At 44.5% G+C, this 21,879-nt stretch overlaps 1 protein-coding gene across 1 annotated transcript in view; it reads left to right on the top strand.

The window, feature by feature from the left end:
- Window positions 1–2,855: 2,855 nt before the first annotated feature.
- Hdac8 (histone deacetylase 8) overlaps window positions 2,856–21,879 on the top strand; it is a 218,047-nt gene continuing 199,023 nt past the window's right edge. Inside the window, exons 1-4 of the mRNA XM_028892077.2 lie at window positions 2,856–3,311; window positions 3,830–3,882; window positions 8,374–8,504; window positions 11,189–11,330. Of these exons, the coding sequence (XP_028747910.1) occupies window positions 3,081–3,311; window positions 3,830–3,882; window positions 8,374–8,504; window positions 11,189–11,330 (557 nt within the window). The 5' untranslated portion in view covers window positions 2,856–3,080. The remainder of the gene's footprint in view (window positions 3,312–3,829; window positions 3,883–8,373; window positions 8,505–11,188; window positions 11,331–21,879) is intronic.

Below are 21,879 nucleotides of genomic sequence, written 5' to 3'. Positions count from 1 at the left end.
ACACACACACAGAAGGAAAGACCAGGTAGATATTTAAGAAAGTTCAGACCAGAGATGCTGGTTGCCAGTCTGGGGTAGTAGCTGTGTAGGGGGGAGAAGCAGGTGCCTTTGAGGCTTGTCTTAGAGATGGACCTGATGGAGATGGCTGATGGATTGGATGTGCAAGTGAAGGAATAGAAAAGGACCCAGATAGCTCTTAGGTTTCTGGCTTGTGCAACAGGGACAGGTGTAAACATGGGAAAGGGTATAAAGGACTTGGAAGGGGAAATCAAAAGTGTAGTTTTGAAGACGTTAAAGTTATATCCAGAAGCTATGTTATATCTATTTCACTCATACTACCCTGGCTATCTTAGCCACTTATAACTTCATCTTTATTTTTTTATATGGAAAAGTGTGTGTGTGTGTGTGTGTGTGTGTGTGTGTGTGTTGTGTGTGTGTGTGTGTGTGTGTGTTTGAGCATGCAGTTGTTTGATCCACTATTTTTATTTTTATTTGATTTGGTTTTGGAGAAAGGGCCAGGCCAGCCTCGAACTCACAGAGATCCGCCTGCCTCTGCCTCCCTGGTGCTGGGATTAAAGTTGTGCACCACCACACCTGGCTGACCTATTGCTTTATGAGACTTAACACCTTTTAACATTTCTTCAGTCGACTCCAAAGGCCACCCTGCCCTACCCTTCCATTTCTTCCACCTTACTGCCTTTTTTTTTTCTTTCAGTGCTGCACATACTAAGCACACGCTCTGCCACTGAACTAAGACCCTGATTTCTCATACTGGAACTGGTAGTCTTCTCTTTAGCCAGAGCTCCAACTTTCACAGGTTTTCAGCAGCTCTCTCTCTCTCTCACCTCCCTCACTCTCCCCCATTTTCCCAGGAGCAAGAGCTTCCTACTGAGCTCCCCTGCACACTGCTGCTCCCTGGTCTGCCCACTGCTACCATCCCAGCTGAAATCGGCCATTACTCCTTATCCAGACTTTCCACTCTTTCAAATAACTCATTTCCTTACACACTGGTGTTGAGTAGTTTTCTGAAGATTCTAAGGGGTTGGAGTCTAGCTCACTTGCCTGGCAGACTCGGAGCCCTTTTATCTCCCCCCCCAACTACAAAAATGCCCCCCACCCCGTTTCCAAGGGAACGAGGTGTATTTTTTTTGTTAGCCTAATATTTGAATTGTTAGCCTTTCATGATCTGGTCCCTTCCGTTAAAATAGAGTGCCTTTACCCACTGAACAATCTTGCCTGTCACACCTCTTTGTATGTTTAAAAAATAATTTATTTTCTGTGCATTGGTGTTTTGCCTGCATGCATGCCTGTGTGAGGGTGTTGGATCCCCTGGAACTGGAGTTACACAGTTGTGAGCTGCCACATGGGTGCTGGAAATTGAACCAGGGTGCCCTGGAAGGGCAGCCAGTGCTCTGAACTGCTGAGCCATCTCTCCAACCCCAGTTCTTTGTATTTTTATGTAAGCTGCTGCTTCCAGTCAGCATGCCCTCCCATCCTCACCAAGCACAATCTTGTACATCCTCTAAGATAGTCTCAAATGCTACTAAGAGTCCTGCTTAACCATTTATTGAATACTCATTACTTAAGTACTCAATGCATATTTTATTAGGTAAGTTAAGCACCTTACATTTATTATCTGGCTCTGTATATTTTTTATTGTTATTTTTTCTCTTATAATGGATTCTTAGAGCAATTGCATCTTTGAATCCATAGCTAAGCTATATACACTTAGTTGATGGAATGCTGAGCCTGAATGATTCATGCTTGATTGTTCTGTGGAAAATACAAATGAAAAAAATTCATAATGGAGAAAAACAAAATATTGAAAATTAAGAAAAAAAAAATAGAATAGTGTAAAAATAAAAAAAAAATAATAAAAAATTTAATATTCAGGGAGACCTGATTTGGGGTTGTTTTCCCATGTCACATCCTCAAAAAGAGAGTGACTTTTTCTTTTCAAAGTACATCTGTAAAGTGGGCATATTACAGCTTCCTTTATGGAACTGTTGAAAGGATTTAGCGAGATAATAACCAAAGTGCCTATCATAGACAATGCAAATGTTTAAAGCAAGGTAGAATTTTAAAGAAGTTACATATGTGGACTTGTTTCAGAGGCCTCAGTAGGTCAGTTCAGGATGGTGTGAGTGTTGGGGGTCTGGGAACTGACCAGCTAGGCTTAGATCATGGAGGCATCCAGAAACCCCAAACTTGTGGTGTTAATAACAAACAACACTACCTGAGGACACACTAACACCCTGCACACAAAACCTGAAACACTCTCTCACCATTGTTTAGCTGCAGAAGCAAATGAAAGGAAATTTGGGAGGGAGAGCGGGGAGGGGAGTTCCATTTTCCAACTACTGGGGAGACATCCTGCACTTTCCATCACCTGAAAGCTCCAGGACGCTGACATTTTTCTTTGGTTAGATTCTACCCTGCAATTTCCACAATCTCAGCCAGTTTCAGGAAGGTGATAACTGATTTGTCAGAGTGGATTACTGGTGAGATTGTTAGCTCTTAATGGACAGTGATGAAAAGTAGTGAACTAAAATCGCAGCACAAAATTTGCTGTCTTAAGTTTTTCAAACCATTTGGTACATTAATCCCACAGCCCCTCAAAGCCCGTTCTTTGTATAGTCAGCTGATGTAGCTGGGTGGTGGTGGGTCCTATGTAGTTATTAAAAAGTTAAACATTTAAATGGTGATATTTACAGATTGGACACTTAGAGAGTTGAGGCTCCCTTTTAGCGCCAAAACTTGAAACTACAGCTTTTAGTTTAGCTGGGACTCTTCCGCTACCTTACTCCCTTAAAACTACATCTCCCAGCATGCTCTGAAGCTGGTCTGACCTCATTTCAAATGGCCCCGTAGGGCAACAAGGCTGGTTAGTTTTGACCGTGCTGTGTGTGCCATGAAAAAAAATCGATCCCAATTGGCAGCCATTTGGGCTTTTACATCTGTCAAGCCCCTTTTTTGAACTGTGGTCATTAAATGAAGGGATCTGGTCTGGGAGGGCCCATCCATCCCGCAACTGGACGAGGGACCAGGCAAACTGTCTCCGGCAATCTAAATAAGAGGGAATGTTGACCAGGGAACACCGCTGGGGCCGATCTGAGGAGCAGGAACCGGAGCCCAGGCTGAGTCCGAAAACTGTCGGATCCAGACTTTGGCTCGGGGACGGTTGGAAGTGGGAGATGGAGATGCCAGAGGAACCGGCCAAGAGTAATAGTGGGCATTCGCCACCCCCAGTTTATATTTATAGTCCCGAGTATGTCAGCATTTGCGACTCCCTCGCCAAGGTCCCCAAACGGGTAAGAGAGGTCTGGATGAAAGACCATCGTTTTGGGGGATGGGGTGGGGGTGTGAAAAGGGGAGTACAATTAGGAAGCCAGGAAAACTGGACTGAGGGATACCTTCAGCAAAAATTGTACTAGCAGTTTCAGGCACACCAAGCTGAAGCAGAAGGAAGTGGTTACCTTTGGGGAGCGCAGCGGGGCTGCCAACGTATGGGTGGGGGCGGGGGCGGGGGCAGGAATGGTGAAGAGGTGAACGTACTTTCTAAGAGGAGGGGTTCATTGAAGCCCACGACCACAAGCTGTTGGGAGAGAGTAGTCCATCACTTGCCTTAAGTAAGGCTGGGAGCTTCCGTCTGGGCGATTTTGATACTTTGTATCTGTTTTGTCTTAAATGTATCCCAACTGTTAAAGTGAAAGAAGGGAGAAGAGATACAGTTGTTACTTCTTCCCGCAGGACGTTGTTAATGGGATTTCAGTACATTGAACCTTTAAGAGACTGTTCTGCCTTTTTTCTTTTTATGCTGATATTTCAGGCCAGTATGGTCCACTCTCTGATCGAAGCATATGCCCTGCATAAACAAATGAGGTAAGTACGTTGACCTTTCTGAACATGGTCACCCGTGAAGCCAGGTTTGTTCTTAGTCTTAATAAATACTCCATCTTGTAGTGAGACTAACCAGGGGAGAAATGGTACTTTAAAAAAATGCCTTTGTAGCCGGGCGTTGGTGGCACACGCCTTTAATCCCAGCACTCGGGAGGCAGAGCCAGGCGGATCTCTGTGAGTTCGAGGCCACCCTGGGCTACCAAGGGAATTCCAGGAAAGGCGCAAAGCTACGCAGAGAAACCCTGTCTCGAAAAACCAAAAAAAAAAAAAAAAAAAATGCCTTTGTGGGAGTGTTCATTGTATGTCTGTAACTCGGGAAAAGGTCTTGAAGAATTGACACTTGGAAAAGGTACCCAAACAGTCACTATCTGGAAGAAGGGATTTTGTTGCTAAATAAGCACTTGTCAGATGCTTAGATCTATCTGATGTGGGTGGGGAGGGGTTAAGCAGGGAAGTGTTCCGTTGTTGTTTTAGATTTGGTTTAGGTTCTGTTTTGTTTGTTTTCTAAAGCCGGATTTGAGGATGTGGGTTCATCTTGAGACCTTTAGATACGCTACTCCACCATCACACCAAGCTTGAACCCAAGGAATCTGTTGAAACCGAGCCAGAACTTAAGAGCTCGCTGCATGCTTCCCAAAAACAAACCAACCAACCAAAACTAAGCGTTCTGTTGATTGCCAAGTCTGTAGTTAATGTCATAAATGCAACTATTATGGACCTGGCGCATGGCAAATCAGGTTTTCTCATGACTAACCAACTCGGTGAGTGGCTATATCATCTAATGTTTCATTTCCCTCCCAGAAAGCAATATAATAGGTTTTCAGATTTTTTTTTACCTTAGTATTAAGTAATTTTTAGTGTATACATTCAATTTTTGGTGTTTCCAGACAGGATTTCTCTGTGTAGCCCTGGCTGTCCTGGAATTCTATCTGTAGCCCAGGCTGACCTTGAACTCACAGAGATCCACCTGCTTCTGCCTCCCAGGTGCTGGAACTAAAGGCGTGCACCACCACCGCCAGGCAGTGTGTACATTCTTTAGGAATATTTTGCTGTTGCTGTTTTGAGACAAGGTCTCTGTTGTAGCTCTGTCTGGCTAGGACCTATTATGTTGACCAGGCTGGTTTTGAACTTACGAAGATCAGCCTGCCTCCATCAAAAGGTATGCATCACCAAACCCAGCTAGGAATGTTTTCCTATCATTGCTTAACTCCTGTGTTTGTCAAGATAACTATTCGCCTTTCCTTAAAGGATTTTAACACTTTTCTGAGCCAGGTGGTGCAGGAACAAAACAGCTTCAAAGCTAAGCTTTGTAACTTAGCCAGAGTCTGTCTCAAAATAAAATTTTAACGGGATTTAGGATATCGTCCAGCAGGTAGAACACTTGTCTACCATCCATGAGGCCTAGGTTCCTGCCCACAAAATTAACACTGAAAATTTTTTATTGCAAACAAGATGTTAAAGCAAGACATAGGAGAGGCTGCCAACATCCTTTAGTTGGGGATTCAGGGAAATACATGGGAAGGTGCTCTAAGAGGGAACATTCAGGGAGGCTGGGAATATAATCCAATATGACTGGGATTGTGAAAAAAAACTGAGACTGGGTCTCTACATAGTCCAGGCTGCCCCGGAACTTGGTATGGGAGACCAGGCTGGCCTTGAACTCACAGAGATCTGCCTGCCTCTGCCTCCTGAGTGCTGGGATTAAAGGCATGTGCCATTACACCAGGCTTCTTGATATTTTGATTTTAAACATTTTAAACATATTTTTAATTAATTAATAATTTATCGTAATGTTTTCTTACCTTGCATTTCTTTCTTTTGATGGGTGTTGAATGGTGAGGGGTTGGTCCGTGAAGTGCACATGTGGAGGTCAGAGGACAACTTGGCAGGAGTCGGTTCTCTCCTTCCACCATGTGGGTTCTGGGATTGAACTCAGCTCATCAGGTTTGGCAGCAAGTGCTGGTACCTGCTGGGCCATCTTACTGGCCCTGAGATTTTTATTTTAATGGAAAACTTTTTCACTTCTCATGGTATAGACGTGTACTTGAACAAAAAAAAGGATCCTTGATTTTTGACTGTATATTTAACTTTTGAAGTTGAACCACAAGATTTCAAAAACCTTGGTTATATTAGTTGCATAAATATCCTTACCTGTATTAATTCACAATAACCTCATGGCTCTACTCCCATTCGGAAAATATACATGGCTACCTCTTTGTGGCTAGAATAGCGCTCCTTCAATTTGAATGGGCAGTCATCTTAAGATTGATACTAAGCCAGGTGGTGGTGGTGGTGGTGGTGGTGGTGGTGGTGGTGGTGCACACCTTTAATCCCAGCACTTGGGAAGCAGGGGTAGGCGGATCTCTGTGAGTTTGAGGCCAGCCTGGTCTACAAAGTAAGTTCTGGGACAGCTAGGGCTGTTACACAGAGGAACCCTGTCTTGAAAAACCAGTGTGTGTGTGTGTGTGTGTGTGTGTGTGTGTGTGTGTGTGTGTGTGTTCTTATTAGAATACAAATTGTGGTTCATTGGGCCTAGCATGAGACTTGAGTTCTGCCTTTCTAAGAAAGAAATGCCGTGCTGCTAGTGTGTTGACTACCTGTTCAGTGGCAAGGACTGGAGAACATACCTGCAGCAGAATCCAGAAGAGACAATGGGGACTCAGCAGGTTCGAGGCCCAAAATCCCATGTAACTTGCCTCCTTCCTTCTCTCATTTCCTCCTTTTCTTGCTGCGAGGAGCAGATTGAGAGGTTCTAGCCATTTGGTCCTTCTGTCCTTCCTCTGGGAGACAAATGGAAGAGACCAAGTAATAGAAACTTGATGTTTGAGGACACTGGAGAGAGGAAGCAGGAAGTAGGAGCATTTGCTGCGCAAGCACTAGGACGCAAGTTCAAATCCCCAGAATCCACAGGAAAAGCTGGGTTGTGTCACACATACAAGAGTCAGAAAAATTGCTGGGGCTTGCTGATCGCCAATGTAACTAGCTCCAGGTTCAGATTCAGTGAGAGACTGTCTCACGTGAATAGGGGTGGGAGTTAGAGGGCAGGATGTGTAGCATCCTTTTCTGATCTCTGTGCATAGACAGGCTTGCAAACCCCATGCATATGTGCCCATACAGCACCACCCCCATAAACAAATACTTTCTACGTCTGACTTCTGTTTGTTTAAGACAGTGTCTTATAGAGCCCAGTTTGGTGTGGAACTTGTTGTGTAGCCTAGGCTAGCCTCCCACTCATGATCCTCTTGCCTCTCAAGGGCTCTGATTACAGACATTTGCCGCCATCTCTCACATGCTATCTTTCTACTGCCTTTTTCCGCAGTGTCGTGCAGATGTTAGGCAGCTGTTGCATAACTGCGCAGCATCCCCAGCCCAGTTTCCCTACTTTGTACTCTAATATTGATGACAGTTGTCCAGGAAGGTTTGTATGTAAGTCCACTAAGTTGACCCATTTTACAAACGAGAAAGCTGAGGCACAGAAGAGTCAACTCACCTGACGTTAACAGAAGCAGTAAGTACAGAGTGAGGGAAGGAATCCAGTTCTCGGGCTCAGAATTCTGTGTGATAACCCAGCTGCCTATTAAAATAGACACGCAGGGATGGGGGAGCCAGGCTCGGCACCGAATCTAACACGAGTGACTACACATCTGACTGAGAGGATTACCTAGTCCAAGCAGAAACTCACTCAAATGTCAACGGCTTTGCTGCTTTGTTGATGAGATGTAACTCACAGAGCGAAGTTGATGTTTCAGTCTTTTAAAAATAGGGTTTTATGATTACTTATTTTATGTGTATGAGTGCTTTGCTTGTATGTGTGTGTGCATGTGTGCCTGGTACCTGTGGAGGTCAGATGAGGGGGTCAGATCTGGAACTGGAGCCCTGCATGGTTGTAAGTCACCAGGTGGAGTTGGGAACTGAACCCCAGTCCTCTGCAAAAGCAGCAAGTTCTCTTAACCCCTGAGCCATCTCTCCAGCTCCAGAGTTCTTTTAATTTTTTTAAAAAGTGTATATATTAGGGGATGTGCGTGCCATAGAGCACACACAGAGGTCGAGGGCACCTTGCCGGGGTAGTCGGTTCTCTCCTCCACAACATGGGCCCCAGGGATTAAACTCAGGTTGACAGTCTTGATGGCAGGTGCCTTCCCACTGAGCCATCCTGCTGGCCCTGGGTTAGTGAGTGTGGCTAAACCAGGGACCTTGCTGCATGAGCATCTGTTTGAGTTAAATATGATTTTTCAGTTCTGTTCCCTACCTAACAACTGAAGGACAAAGTTGTCCTCTTGTCTCTTATTAGTGGGGTCAGTCACTTCATAGGAAGTGAAGACTGGGCCGTGCAGTGGAGGACATGGTGTGTTTATGGCTTCACTGGACCCAGAAGCTGGGACTTGTCTTTTCTCTTCGGTCTGTTGGCTGCTGTTTCCAGCGCCTTGCATCTGGGCCTGACTCACTCCCCTCTGTCCGCTCTGTTATTGTTAGGATAGTGAAGCCCAAAGTGGCCTCCATGGAGGAGCTGGCCAGCTTCCACACTGATGCCTATCTGCAGCATCTCCAGAAAGTCAGCCAAGACGGTGATGAGGACCACCCAGACTCCATAGAATATGGACTAGGTAAGGCTCTCTCCGGCAACAATGGGCGCTCAGTAGACTGCACCTGCAGACTGCGTTACTTAATCTGTCACTCTATGTTTATGTATGTTGTAAGTATGTTTGCTTGTGTGTGGTATGCACGTGTCTGCTGGTACACAGGTGGTACAAAAGGTCAACACTGGGTGTCTTCTTCTTTTTTCTTTTTTTTTCAAGACAGGGTTTCTCTGTGTAGCCCTGGCTGTCCTGGAACTCCCTCTGTAGACCAGGCTGGCCTCGAACTCACAGAGATCCTCCTGCTTCTGCACCACCACCACCTGGCTCTGGATGTCTTCTTTAATCACTCCCCACTACTGTGGGATGTCCTGTATGCTGTGAATGTATGTTGCTAGGATTGATTGATAAATAAAACACTGATTGGCCAGTAGCCAGGCAGGAAGGATAGTGTAGGGGGGACAAGGGGAGAGGAGAAGGCTGGGTGGAAGAAGGCTGAGTCAGGAGATACTGCCAGCCGGCACAAAGAGAAGCATGATGTAAGGTACAGGTAAGCCACGAGCCACGTGGAACTTACAGATTATAGAAATGGGTTAATTTAAGATGTTAGATCTAGATAGCAAGAAGCCTGAGCCATGAGGCCAAACAGTTTAAATAATGTAAATGTCTGTGTGTTTATTTGAGTCTGAGTGGCTGCCGGCCTGGGCGGGACTGGAGAGAGCTCCAGCTACAGCCCACCTTAGTTTTTGAGTCTCTCAGTGAACCTCACCATTTGACTAGGTTGGACAGCCAATGATCTCCAAGAATCTACTCGTCCCCACTCCTCCAGTGCGAAGGTTACACATTCATGCCTTCTGTGCCAGCTTTTACAAGGGTGCTAGGAGTCTGAACTCAGGCCCTCATCCCTGTGTGCCAGGCATTTTACTTACTGAGCTACTTCCCAAACCCTTAATACTTTTTCTTTTCTTTTCTATCTTTATTTTAAATTGTATGTGTATACGTGTGTGCCTGAGTGTATGTGTGTGTACCACGTGTATGCAGTGCCAGTGGAGGTCAGAAGAGGCCTTAGATCTCTTGGAACTGAAGTTATAGATGGTTGGGAGCTGCCATGTGTGTGGTAGAACATTATTCTAAGGTGTGTTACTTTTGTTTATGCTGCATTTGTTTAACTCTGTGAAGCTGTGTTACTGTGCCTGTCTAAAACACCTGATGGTCTAATAAAGCACTAAGCTCCTGCCAATACCAAGGCAGGAGAAAGGATAGGCGGGGCTGGCAGGCAGAGAGGATATACAGAAAAGAGAAATCTGGGAAGAGGGAAACTAGGAGCCATAGAAGGAGGAGGACTCCAGGGGCCAATCACCCAGATACAATGTACGCCACGGAGTAAGAGTAAGATTTTCAGAAATAAGAGAATGGGAAAAGCCCAGAAGCAAAAGGTAGATGGGATAATTTAAGTTAAGGAAAGCTGGCTAGAAACTAAGCCAAGCTAAGGTCAGGCATTCGTAATTAAGAATAAGCCTCCATGTGTGATTTATTTGGGAGCTGGATGATGGGCCCCCCAAAAGAGCCAAAACAACCAACAACACACGTGGATCCTGGGAACTGAATCCAGGTCCCCTGGAAGAGCAATAAATGCTCTTAACTGCTAGCCATCTCTCTAGCCCAATACTTTTAAATTAAGAAATAATATAACTGGTAGTGTGTGTGTGTGTGTGTCTGTGTCTGTGTCTGTCTGTCTGTGTGTCTGTCTGTCTGTCTGCCTGCCTGCCTGCCTTGTCCGTCTGTGTCTCTGTGCCTGTGAGTGTGTTATTCAGGTGAAACCCAGGGCCTGGCATCTGCTAGCCAAGCACTCTGCCTTAGCTGTATGTCCACCCCAGCTGTTCACTTTACTCCCTCAGTTTAGTCACACTGTGTACACTATATGAAGTGAACATAACTGAAGATGAGCCTAATGGAGAAGAATCCTTTTGATGCTGAGATTCTAACGGCAGCACTTAGATCTACTCTGGCTATCTGCATGCTGGTTCAGCTGGTCTATAATCATAGGTTTTCAGTATAGATTTATTTGGTTTGAGTCTTTTTTATTTTTTTGAGACAGAGTCTCACCATATCGCCCTGGCTGGCCTGGAACTCGTCTGCCTCTGCCTTCAAGTCCTGGGATTAAAGGTGCATGTCAGCATGCATGGCATTAGGTAAATATTTAAATTCTGGCTAAGTTTCCTACCTTATCAACAGATGCACTAAAAAAAATCACAGTGAATTGTCAACAGCATAGTCGAGAATAGGTGTGTCCAACTTGTAGCTCATGGGCCACATGCTTCCCCAGATAGCTATGAATGGGGCCCAACACATTTGTAGATGACAGCAACATACTGTGATGTCAAAGGTTAGGCTAGGCACCCCTGTTCTAAAGAAACTGTGGGTTAATAGGAAGACACTAGATTAGCAATCAAAAGACCTGGTCCCAGGCCTGGTTCTATGTGACCCCTGGCAAAATGCATCCCCTCTTGGGTCTTGATTGACTGCTGATGGGATATGAGAAGCTCACCTTGATGGCTTTATCCTTTCTAGCACTAACATTGGAAAGCCTTCCCTCCCTAACCCTGGAGATGATTTTAGCCCAGACGCTTCTTAGCCCATGCTGTTGTCACAACTTAACCCATCCTTCCTTCCCCAGATCATCTTTAACAGACTTTTCTGGGTTCTGCCCCTAGGTTACGATTGTCCAGCCACACAAGGGATATTTGACTATGCAGCAGCCATAGGAGGAGCTACAATCACGGCTGCCCAGTGCCTGATTGACGGGAAGTGTAAAGTAGCCATTAACTGGTCTGGAGGGTGGCATCACGCAAAGAAGTAAGGAAATGACCTTTCTGCTTTCTAACTCCTTCCTCGGTCAGCCTCTCAGTTAGATAACCTTGTACACTTGTTATACTGACTCTTCTGGGAACCACGTACGTGTCTAGCATTTTATAAGGTGTTCGGAAAAGACGCAAGAAAGCTAGATGACCTAATAGAGTGGAAAGCACTGCATTGAAAGTCAGGGCATCTGGGCTGTATGCCTAGTTTCCCTGCACACTTGGCCAAACCTCCCTAGGCCCCAGTTTCTTTATCAGTCAAGGGTCAGGGAAAAGGATGCAACTAGACAACCTACAGTGCTTGGAAATCCCGTCTCGGGGACTTGGCTCTAGAAACGGGAACAGAACTGGACTAGTTAGAAGATAATATAAATTATGACACTAAGGGGATATGTCTAGTATGTAAGATGAATAGACTGTCAGTATGGAGAAATTAATCCTGGAAGTCTTGGGAGAGGTGTGTTTCCGAGCTCATACTTGATATAAATGAGAAATGGGTTTTTGAATAAGTAGATCATTGATGAGAATAGCCATGGAACAACAAAAGGCTTCAGAATAATCAAGGAGTCTTTCACTATGTCCAAGGAATGTGTTAACATGGCTGTCTATCTCTAAGGGAAAAGGGGCTCTTCTTAGGTACTGCTTGCTTAGAGGAAAAAGGCCTTTTAGAATCTTGTGTTTGTATGTGTAACTTCCTACTCTGACAAGAACCCCACGCCGCCTTCCACATCTGGCATCTCATGTGCTGGGTTAGTAGTGCTTAATACTTCTAGGGAGGGGGGATCTCACAACTGAATTTATTTATCAATGTGCCGCCTGGGTGAAAGAACACAGCTGTCTTACTGACTGCCAGTGTATCATTCGCAAATCAGCGAGAGCAGCCAACCGAGACCTTGATCTTCAGTCAAAAGAAAACAGCGTTGGATTCTTTCAGACTGAAAGGCACCACAATTTTAGCATATGCAAATTTACATAATAGTATGGTGTTCTTTTCCAAATGGACAGATCTGCTGGCCAAAGAAGTCCTTGTAAAACTAAATAACTACATTCTCCTGCCTAGACAATGGAAAACTGATGTTTTCGTAATGATTTCACATGGTCTTAAACAAAGAGAACAGCCTGCTTTTGTTAGCTTTTTTTTTTTTACGTTCGAAATTAAAACAAGATTTTTTCTTATTAAAGCTGAAGGATGAAGAGAAGAGCAGGACCCTCTGCAGCCGGGCCTGCTCCGTCCTTTGGGCACGGGGAGTAAGGAAGCCTGGTGCTTTCCTCCAGCATGCCTGCTCTGGCGAGGGTGCCGTCATTTCCCAAGGTTCCGTTGCTGCGGAACGGCTCGGGTCACTTCCAGACCTTGCCACCTCTTAGCCCTGGCTTTCTGCCAAGGGCTGGCCACTCCAGCCGAGTCAGCCGTGGCCGGCAGGCCGCCTGCAGGTGTGAAGGGACTCACATGCCATTCCCTGTTGAAGACAGCTGTCAGCTACTCCCGTCTGGAAACACACAGACCTGTAGTGACTGTAAATTACAGTTTCCAGGGACTGACTTCACTTAGGTCTCAATTCCAGGGTGTGCTGACACAATGAGAACCTCTCTGAAGTAGGACCACAGGCTTATAGGCTTACACGAAGCTAGGTGCTACCTGTTGTTGTTACTGGAAATTCTGGGGAGCCCAACCTTGAGTGTCACATGTTACTGGGCAAATCGGGGTCTCCTCTTGGAGAGCCATTAATTAAAGATTGTTTTGTTTAGTTTTTGGTTTTTCGAGACAAGGTTTCTCTATGTAGCTTTGCGCCTTTCGTGGAACTCACTCTGTAGCCCAGGCTGGCCTTGAACTCACAGAGATCGTCTGCCTCTGCCTTCCGAATGTTGGAATTAAAGGTGTGTACCACCACTGCCCAGCCTAATTAAAGAATTTAAGATTAGACTCGGGCTAGGCATAGTGGCATACGCTTTTAATCCCAGTGCTCAGGAGACAGGTGGACAGACCTCTCTAGTCCTGCTAGGGCTACACAGTGAGATTCTATCTTTTTTTTTTGGTTTTTGAGACAGGGTTTTTCTGTGTAGCTTTGCGCCTTTTCCTGGAGCTCACTTGTTAGTCCAGGCTGGCCTCAAACTCACAGAGATCCGCCTGCCTCTGGCTCCCGAGTGCTGGGACTAAAGGTGTGCGCCACCACCGCCCAGCGAGATTCTATCTTTAAAAACTAGATGGACTCAGCGGAAAGCTCAATGACAGTGACAATTTTATTAGTCTTTAAAAGAAAACCCTTAAGGCAGGCAAGCTGTAAATCTTGGTAGCTGCCAGGGAGCATGAAAAAGAGGAAGAGAGAAAACTCATGCCTTTTGTAAGCCACCACAAGGCAGAAATGAGGGGCTGGGAGTCAGGGGGAGGAATAACTTCAGAGAAAGAGTGAGAAAGCCCAGAGCATCTGAGGAGGCATGCGTGGGAGGGAGGCAGAGTGGGGTTTCTGAGAAGGAAAAGAAAAAGTGCATCCACTCATTAAGGGAGTGAATTGTGCCTCTCCCATTTATTTAGCATGCCTTTGGGTGGGCTCTGGGCTTTCCTTAATTAACTCTTGTTTTGGTAGCTTGGACTGTTAATTTTCCACCCAGAGACAGAGATAGAGCTTAGAGTCTGGTTTCTAATCTCCACCAGATGTCCTGACAGTATCTGTTCTGAGGATGGTACCCTGACCTCAGTTAGGAGATAGGCTGAAATTAGGGACTGGGTGGACCCCATTTCCATCATGAAAGTCCAGAGATCAGTTCCAAAGCTGTCTACCAGAAGCTCCTGAGTGTCTGGACGGGAGTTCTGCTCACACCCACACGGAGGTGATAAGAAAGCAGAGCTCCCTTCTGGCATCTGGACACTCCTGGAACTGCTGCTTCAGGGACCCTGCCCTGAGCTGCCTGTCAGGTCAGTTTCCATCGTCCCGCTCTCTTCATTGCGATCACACGATCTGTTTAAACCCCAGGGACATGCACAGAGTCCTAGACCCCGTGCAGTGCGTAAACCAACACTGGGTGGCAAGCCCATGGTTGTATCTTTAGTAACTGGAGGTAGGGGAATTGAAGTAAAGTATATTTCTCCCCGCCGAATTGAAAACAAAATCTTTGATTTGAAACTATTCAGACGCCGACAGGGTTCTGGTGGAACTGGCTTCTTGACAACTTTGGTAGTGTTGAAAGTAGGAAATGTGCTCATACTTGCTGACCCAGTAACAATATTCTTAGATTCTATTCGGATGAAATCACCTAACCCTGCCATCAAGAAATCGGTATCTTGGGGATGATAGAGCCAATCACGGCGTTTGAAAGTTAAATGAGAGTGACTGTAGAAAGGCCTGCAGATGGTAATGCAGAACGGCTAGGGCTCCCAACTCTTAGGTGTACCAAGCTAGGGTAAAGAAAACAGTGGCCGGAGACAGTCCCTTCCCGACGAGACCAATTCTAAGTTGAATGGACTGGGACAGAAGCACTGGCCAAGAGCAGGCTAGCGGCCTGTCGGCTGAGCTGGGACTAAACCCCTCGTTCCCACCTTCATTCCCTCTCCGTGGCAACAGGCGAGCTGGCCAAGTCCAGGGAGTCAGTTGCCACACAAGATCCAGGCCTGTCGGCAATGGGGTAGAGCACATGGCAACCGTATCTAGGAGGAAGAGGGGGGCTCCAAGGCATTTTTATTACTCGCCATGCGTTTTCTCCCCTCGGTACCCTGTCCTATGTCTCCACCCACCCCACCCCCCTCCAGAAACTCCCTATTCAGTAGCTCAGGATGATGTCATCTTCAATCACCTGGCCTTCTTCAGTCTCATTAATAGCAAGGTTTCAATGTATATAAGAAAATGAATAAAATGATTTTTCTCTGGCTAATCGATGGTTATGCTAACTCATAGCCCAACCAAGAACCTAGAAGAGATGGAGGGAGGCATTATTCCTTTCCCAACACTGACAGCGGAGCAAACTGTCACTGGGGCTGATGCCTTACAAACTCCTACCTTCTTCCTTAAGTATCTGCAGCTCCAGCTTTCCGTGTGAAGGGTACTTTTACTGACAGCATCCTAGGACTTCAGTAGCATTTCTTTGATTCATTACTTGGTTTTCCTCCATACAGTGCTGTGGGTCAAGTGCCACCTGCTGGCAGTCAACTGTTATGGTCTCTCTCTCTTTTTTTTTTTTCCCTTCCTTTCTCTGAGTAGCCCTGGCTGCCTGGAACCCGCTCTGGAGACCAGGCTGGCCTGGAACTCGGATATCCACTTGCCTCTACCTCCCAAGTGCTGGGCTTAAAGGCATGTGCCACCACTGCCCGGGGACATAGATCTTATTTCATTTTATTTCTTCTGGCCTCAAGCTTTCTTTGTAGCCAAGAATGACCTCGAACTACTGATCCTCATGGCTCCACCTCAAGTGCTGGCGTTACGGGGATGCAGCAGCATGTCTGGTTTCTGCAGTGCAGAGTCAGACCCAGGGCTTCCTGCATGCTATACAAGCACTCTAGCACTGAGCTCTAAAAGGTTCAGTGCTGGGAATTGAACCTAGGACCTCACGAATGCTAGGCAAGTGCTCTATCACTGAGTTACATTCCCAACCTGGGATTTCATTTTCATAAGCCCTAAAGTCTGTATGTGCATTTAAGATGAGAAGTCTTATCTGGACACACTGTTTAGTATTCTATCCATGCATTTCATCGAATAGTTTACGTTGATTTATTTCAAAGAGGCTTTTCTACTGGAATCTCTTTACTAGTTCATCTATACTGATTTTTTCCCCTCACCAAATGACCACTTTCGAATTACAGTCTGTCAAGTATGTCTCCATAATTTTTTAATTATCTTTTTCTTTCATCTCCTCACAATCATACGGACATAGTTTCTCCCTGATTTGGACGAGAGAGGAGCATTAGGAACATTAGATTGTGTTCTCGTTTGAATGGAGCCTGAACAGAGTAGGAATGTGTAGCTGAGAAGCAGTATGGAGGTCACAGATGGAAAATTAAAGCTGGAAAGGGGTCTAGAGAGAGGGCTCAGCAGGTAAAGAGCGCACTATGCAAGCATGAGAACCCGAGTTCAGATCTAAAAAACTCAGGGAAAAGCTGGGCAACTCTGGTGGCTTCCGGTGATCCCAGCACTAAGATAAGAGGCAGAGACACGGGCTTGGATTCCCAGGGCGAGCTGGGTAGCGTCGACTAGCCAGAACGTTGAGCTCTGGGTTTGAGAGAGCCTGCCTCAATAGCTGAAAATAGAGAGTAATCAAGGCTGTGCAGGATGCAGCTGTTCCCACTTTGTCCATGTGCCCATGACCGATGCTTGATCATGTGGAAGAATGAGGAATGTTAAGACAAAAGTATCCAGTTATTGCTCAAGACTCCATGTAGGACAGGAGTTCTAATGGGGATCAGCGCCTACTGAAAAACGTCCTTTATATTGCTGGTATATGACACAATTCTTCCCTTTTGTTTTTTGAGATGGGATCCCACTGTATGGCCAAAGCCGCCCTAAAACTTAGGATCCTCCTGCTTCATCCTCCCGAGAGCCAAGATTACAAGTGAACACAGCCATGACTGGAGCACTAATTTCTTGATCTAATTTGCATTGGAGAAAGTGATAAGAAGGATGTGTGGTAAGACTAGACAGGGCTGTTGATTGACTCCTGTTGTGACAGCTTGGAGCGTTTATAGGCTCATCCCCGTAATAAACTAAAGGAGGCGGCAGCTGGATTGGAGAGTTAAATACAAAAAAGCAAGTTACAAAACTGGTGAAGGAAGGTCAAGCTTCTCACAAGGACTAGTTTTCTAAGTTTAGGAAGTAACAGGAAATATTCTGAAGGGGAAAGATTGAATCTGACAGTAAAAAAATAAAAACCAACAGAACATAAAAGTTGTTAAGCCACTTGAAAAGTAAAAGATAAACACGAACTGTCAAAGCCCAGGTGACATAGACTTGGGTTATTCAAGGCCCACATGCATTATTCTGTATTAAAAGAAATATGGAAAAGGAACATGACAGACACTTCACAAAAGAGTTTGAGTGCAATGAGAAGATGAGAGAAAATGTTTGTTACTAATCAAAAAATACAAACTAAGACAAGAGCCCTGCCTTCTGTCCCCAGTACTACGGACAGACCCGACACAGAAAGCCTTTTTAAGCCTGTATTTAAAAGAATGTAAAAAACTGAACATCTAGCAAAATGGGAATAAAGGAATGGTGAATTCGCTCCATGAGATATTATGTATGCTATGATTTTTTTTTTTGCTTTGTTTCTATGTGTGTATTCTTTTCTAAAGACTGGACCCAAGGCCTCCTGCATGTATCATACACAACTCTACCACTGAGCTACGTATATCCCAAGCCCTTGTGCTATGATTTTTAATGGTAATTATGAAAATTATAGGGCATATCAAAAATAATTATATATATTTTAAAAGCAGGGCTTAAATCGTGTGTATATTGTAATTACTTTATTGCACACACAAACACAGGGAAACAGTGGAAATATGTACAGTGGTCGTCATACAGCGGCAGAGCTACTCCTTAGTTTTGTTGGTTTTGAGACATCATCTCACTCTGTGGCCTTGGCTGGCATGGGACTCAGTGTGAAGACCAGGCTGGCTTCAACCTGGCAGTAAGAGAAACGGAAATAGATATTTTTCCTCCTGCCAAATTTGAGACGACTTTTGATAATCTATTCTGAGGAAATTAACTAATCCAAAATATGGTACCTGTGTATATGATGATACTTTCTCATTTATATGACCCCCAAAGGAAGGATATGTAAACATTAACAATAGGAGAATGGTTAGGTAGCATCCCCTGGAATATTATATACCCATTAAAAATGGTGGTTAGAGCTGGGTGTGGTGGCACACACCTTTAATCCCAGTACAGGGTAGGTGGATCTCTGTGAGTTTGAGGCTAGCCTAGTCTACAAGGTGAGTTTTAGCACAGCCAGGACTACATAGTGAGACCCTGTCTCAAAAAAGCAAAAAAAAAAAAAAAAAAAAAAAGGTAGGTGTAGATTACTGCAGCTAGGAAAAAATGCCCTTCATATAAATGTTACTTTTGTTTTTAAAGGACAGGTAGTTATAACATACATTCACTTAACTTAGACTCGTGTAAAAATTTTGTATACCTGAAAAAAATCTTATAATAAAATAGCTAGCTTTGCAAATACGATGATATGAGTATGTATGTATTGTATATGCATATGCATGAGATAAATTTTAAAACCAAAGCCGGGCGGTGGTGGCACACGCCTTTAATCCCAGCACTTGGGAGGCAGAGGCAGGTGGATCTCTGTGAGTTCCAGGCCAGCCTGGGCTACAGAGAGACTTCCAGGACAGCCAAAGATACACAGAGAAACCCTGACTTGAAAAATCAAATAATAATAATAATAATAATAATAATAATAATAATAATAAAAATAATAAATTTTAAACCAATATGACATGCAAGTTTTTAAGCCACTTTAAAATTTGGGTACATAAACACTTATCCTCACATATTTTCTGATTCCTTTATTTCCTCTGATGGACTATGTTATTTTTGTGAATGAGAGGCAGTGCTAATGTGGTATAATGAGTGTGGCATGTAAGGAGAAAGGTACATCTGGTAGGGCTGGAAATTGCCAAGCAGAAGGATTGATGGCAGCATTGGAGCAGAAAAGTATAATGAATCTGGAGAACCAGAAGTAGTGAAATAATCAGAGTGTGAAGACAAGTCTAGACAACATTACAAAGGCTTTGTGATTCAGACTAAGGAGGAGGGCATTTTTCCTGGTGTTGGTGAGGATTTAGTGAAGAACTTCAGTAGTACTGCAGTGTGCTGATTGAAACGGAGGCTGAAGGTACGATTGCAGTCATTCATTTACAAACACTAAGCGCTTGCTGTATGTCATGCTAAGGAGACAAGCATGTACGAGATTCTTATTATTCAGGGGAAGTGAGATTAGACAAATGGTCACTTAGTGACTCCATTTTAAAGGGGCACTAAAACATGATATGGCAGTACATATCTGTAATCCCAGAATTTTGGAGACAGAGGCAAGAGGATTGCAAGTTTGAGATCGCCTGAGCTGCACAGTGAGGCTGTAGCTTTAAAAAGGGGGAGAGGGGTCTGGCTCAACAGAGTACTGGCTGTTCTTGCAGAGGACCCAGGTTCAGTTCCTAGCACCCAAATGGTGACTCAAAAATGCCCTTAATTCCAGTTATAGGGTATGTGACGTCCTCTTCTGATGTCACTGGCACCAGACACCCACACACATAAAAACAAATCTTTTTTGAAAGGTGGGATTTTAGAGTGCATACTAAAGGAACAGAGCTTGATTAGGATGCTAGTATAAATAGTGAGAAACCACCATTATTTTGTTTTGTCTTGTTTTTGTCTAGAACTACACACTAGTTCCCCCAACAAACAACATGTCAAGGATTGATGTATTTTGCTTAAAGTCTATTTTTTTAACAAAATTGCATGGTATTTCAAGGTGATGTGTTGAATCCTGTGAGACTCTTGAAACATGGTTATTAAGAGCTGATTTGGGCCAGGGTATTCAAGGATTTCACCTGTTTTCCTGAAAGCTTCTCCCTAATCTACTTAGTATCCAAAACAGCCTCTTCTGAACTACATTTTAAAATCATGGTCCTTATTTATTTTCTTCTTTTTCAGTTGTGAATTATCCTACTGTATTGATGTTTTCAATTGTGTGTGCTCGCTTCCTGATACCCTGCATTTTATATAAGATGTATAGCTTTACATGGTAATAAACTAATATTGAATTGCTAGGTGATGTTTGATGACCTAGAAGCCTTAAAATGAACAGATGGGTGTTAGTGCATCCCTAAGAGGGTCGCTACAATCGAGACTGACAGGAAGTGGTCAGTTCACGAGCAAACAACATAGCTTTTGCATTCCTGGGAAGTCCCGAAACCTTTCTACTGCTGGGGCTAAGATAACAGCTGCTCAGAAATGAGCTCCCCGCACCAGCAAAATAGTGCAGCATTTGAATCCTGATGGCAGTGACTCATTAATGGAGCATTATAACTTAATGGACTGCAACGGTGACATACATACATATATATATATATATATATATATATATATATATATATATATATAATCGTATATATAGTATCTATGGTATATATGTATGTGAGATCTACATATGAGAATTGCATTGCATGAAATCTGTTTTGGGTGGAGGCTGGTGTACTTGTGAGCACTACGTCATAGTGCAAAATGTCGTGCCACTATAGAATGGAACGACTGTGAACTCTGAAGACCTGGATGTAATCCAGGCTCTGCCACTTGGTAGGTGTGTGTAATCTCGGGGTTATCTCAGGAAAGTGTGCGCAGAAGCACAGAGACAGAAACGTCGTGGGGACTGGTGAGGCGTGGGTTCCTGCCGACCAGTGGCCAGAGAGAGGGGCTGGGAGGATCTTTATATGCCAAATTAAATAGGTTGGACTTTGTCAACTTGGTCCTTTTGGTTCTTAATTGTCTTTGTCTTTGAACCCCTCAGAAAGTCTAGTGAAAGCAGTTTCTTTGTCCTTAGAAAATGTACACCGCACAGACTTTTCCTTATAATTTCAGAAAGTTTCCTAAACCCTGTTCTGGATGCCAGGCGAAGAACCCTCACTTCAGACACTGAAGAGTCACTGAAAGGAATTTAGCCGAGAGTCACATCTCTGTCGGATTTGTGTCTTAGAAATAGGACTCTAACTGTAGTTGGCAGATGAATTCAGGGAGAGGGGCTGTGAGTCTGGAAATCTGTTAGGGCTTGCGATGATAATCCACCTTAGAGTAGATGAAAGTGATAGTGATGAGCTTAGAGAGGAAACACGGTCCAGAGGCATCTGGTAGCAGAACAGATAGCAATGTGACCAGTTAGACAGAAGTGACATAGAAGAGGTGGGTGGCATGGACTTTGTCTGCAGATGACTCAGCTGTTGAGGTACATGCGGATTAATGTGCTTATGTCTCGTTGATAGTATCTGTTATAGAGCTGGGAATAGGACACAGCCCTGGGCTTGCTTTATCTCTAGTATGCGTACAGGCTATCGGGAGCTTGTTAAAATACAAACTTTGGTTCAAGAGGTCTGGGACAGAACCTGGGAAACTACATTGACAGAAACTCTCAGTGATGTTGCCCACCACTAGTCCATAGACCATACTAATAACAGCAAGAGACTGGATGGAGCTCAGGGAAAACATCTTCAGTGAAACGATAGACTCGGACTTAATAGCATCATAGGTGGTTATTAAAACTAAGGAAATAGACCTAGGCTCCTGGAAAGAATACATAGAAGAGTAGGATATAAAACAAATATTGAGCCTTGTGGAATGGCAGTTATTAAAGGGAATGTGGAAACTGAGGTTTATCTCAGTGTAGAGTGCAGGGTTATTCTGTCTGAGGCTTTGGACTCCATCCCCAGAAGATGAATAGACAGACAGACAGACAGACAGACACACACACACACACACACACACACACACACACACACAGTGGGGGCATTGGGGGAGGCATAAAAGACTATGGGATTTTGAGAAGGCGTGGTCAGCTGG

This window comes from Peromyscus leucopus, chromosome X, assembly GCF_004664715.2.
Source record: "Peromyscus leucopus breed LL Stock chromosome X, UCI_PerLeu_2.1, whole genome shotgun sequence".
Lineage (NCBI taxonomy): Eukaryota > Metazoa > Chordata > Mammalia > Rodentia > Cricetidae > Peromyscus > Peromyscus leucopus.
This window is presented reverse-complemented; position numbering and strand designations above follow the sequence as displayed.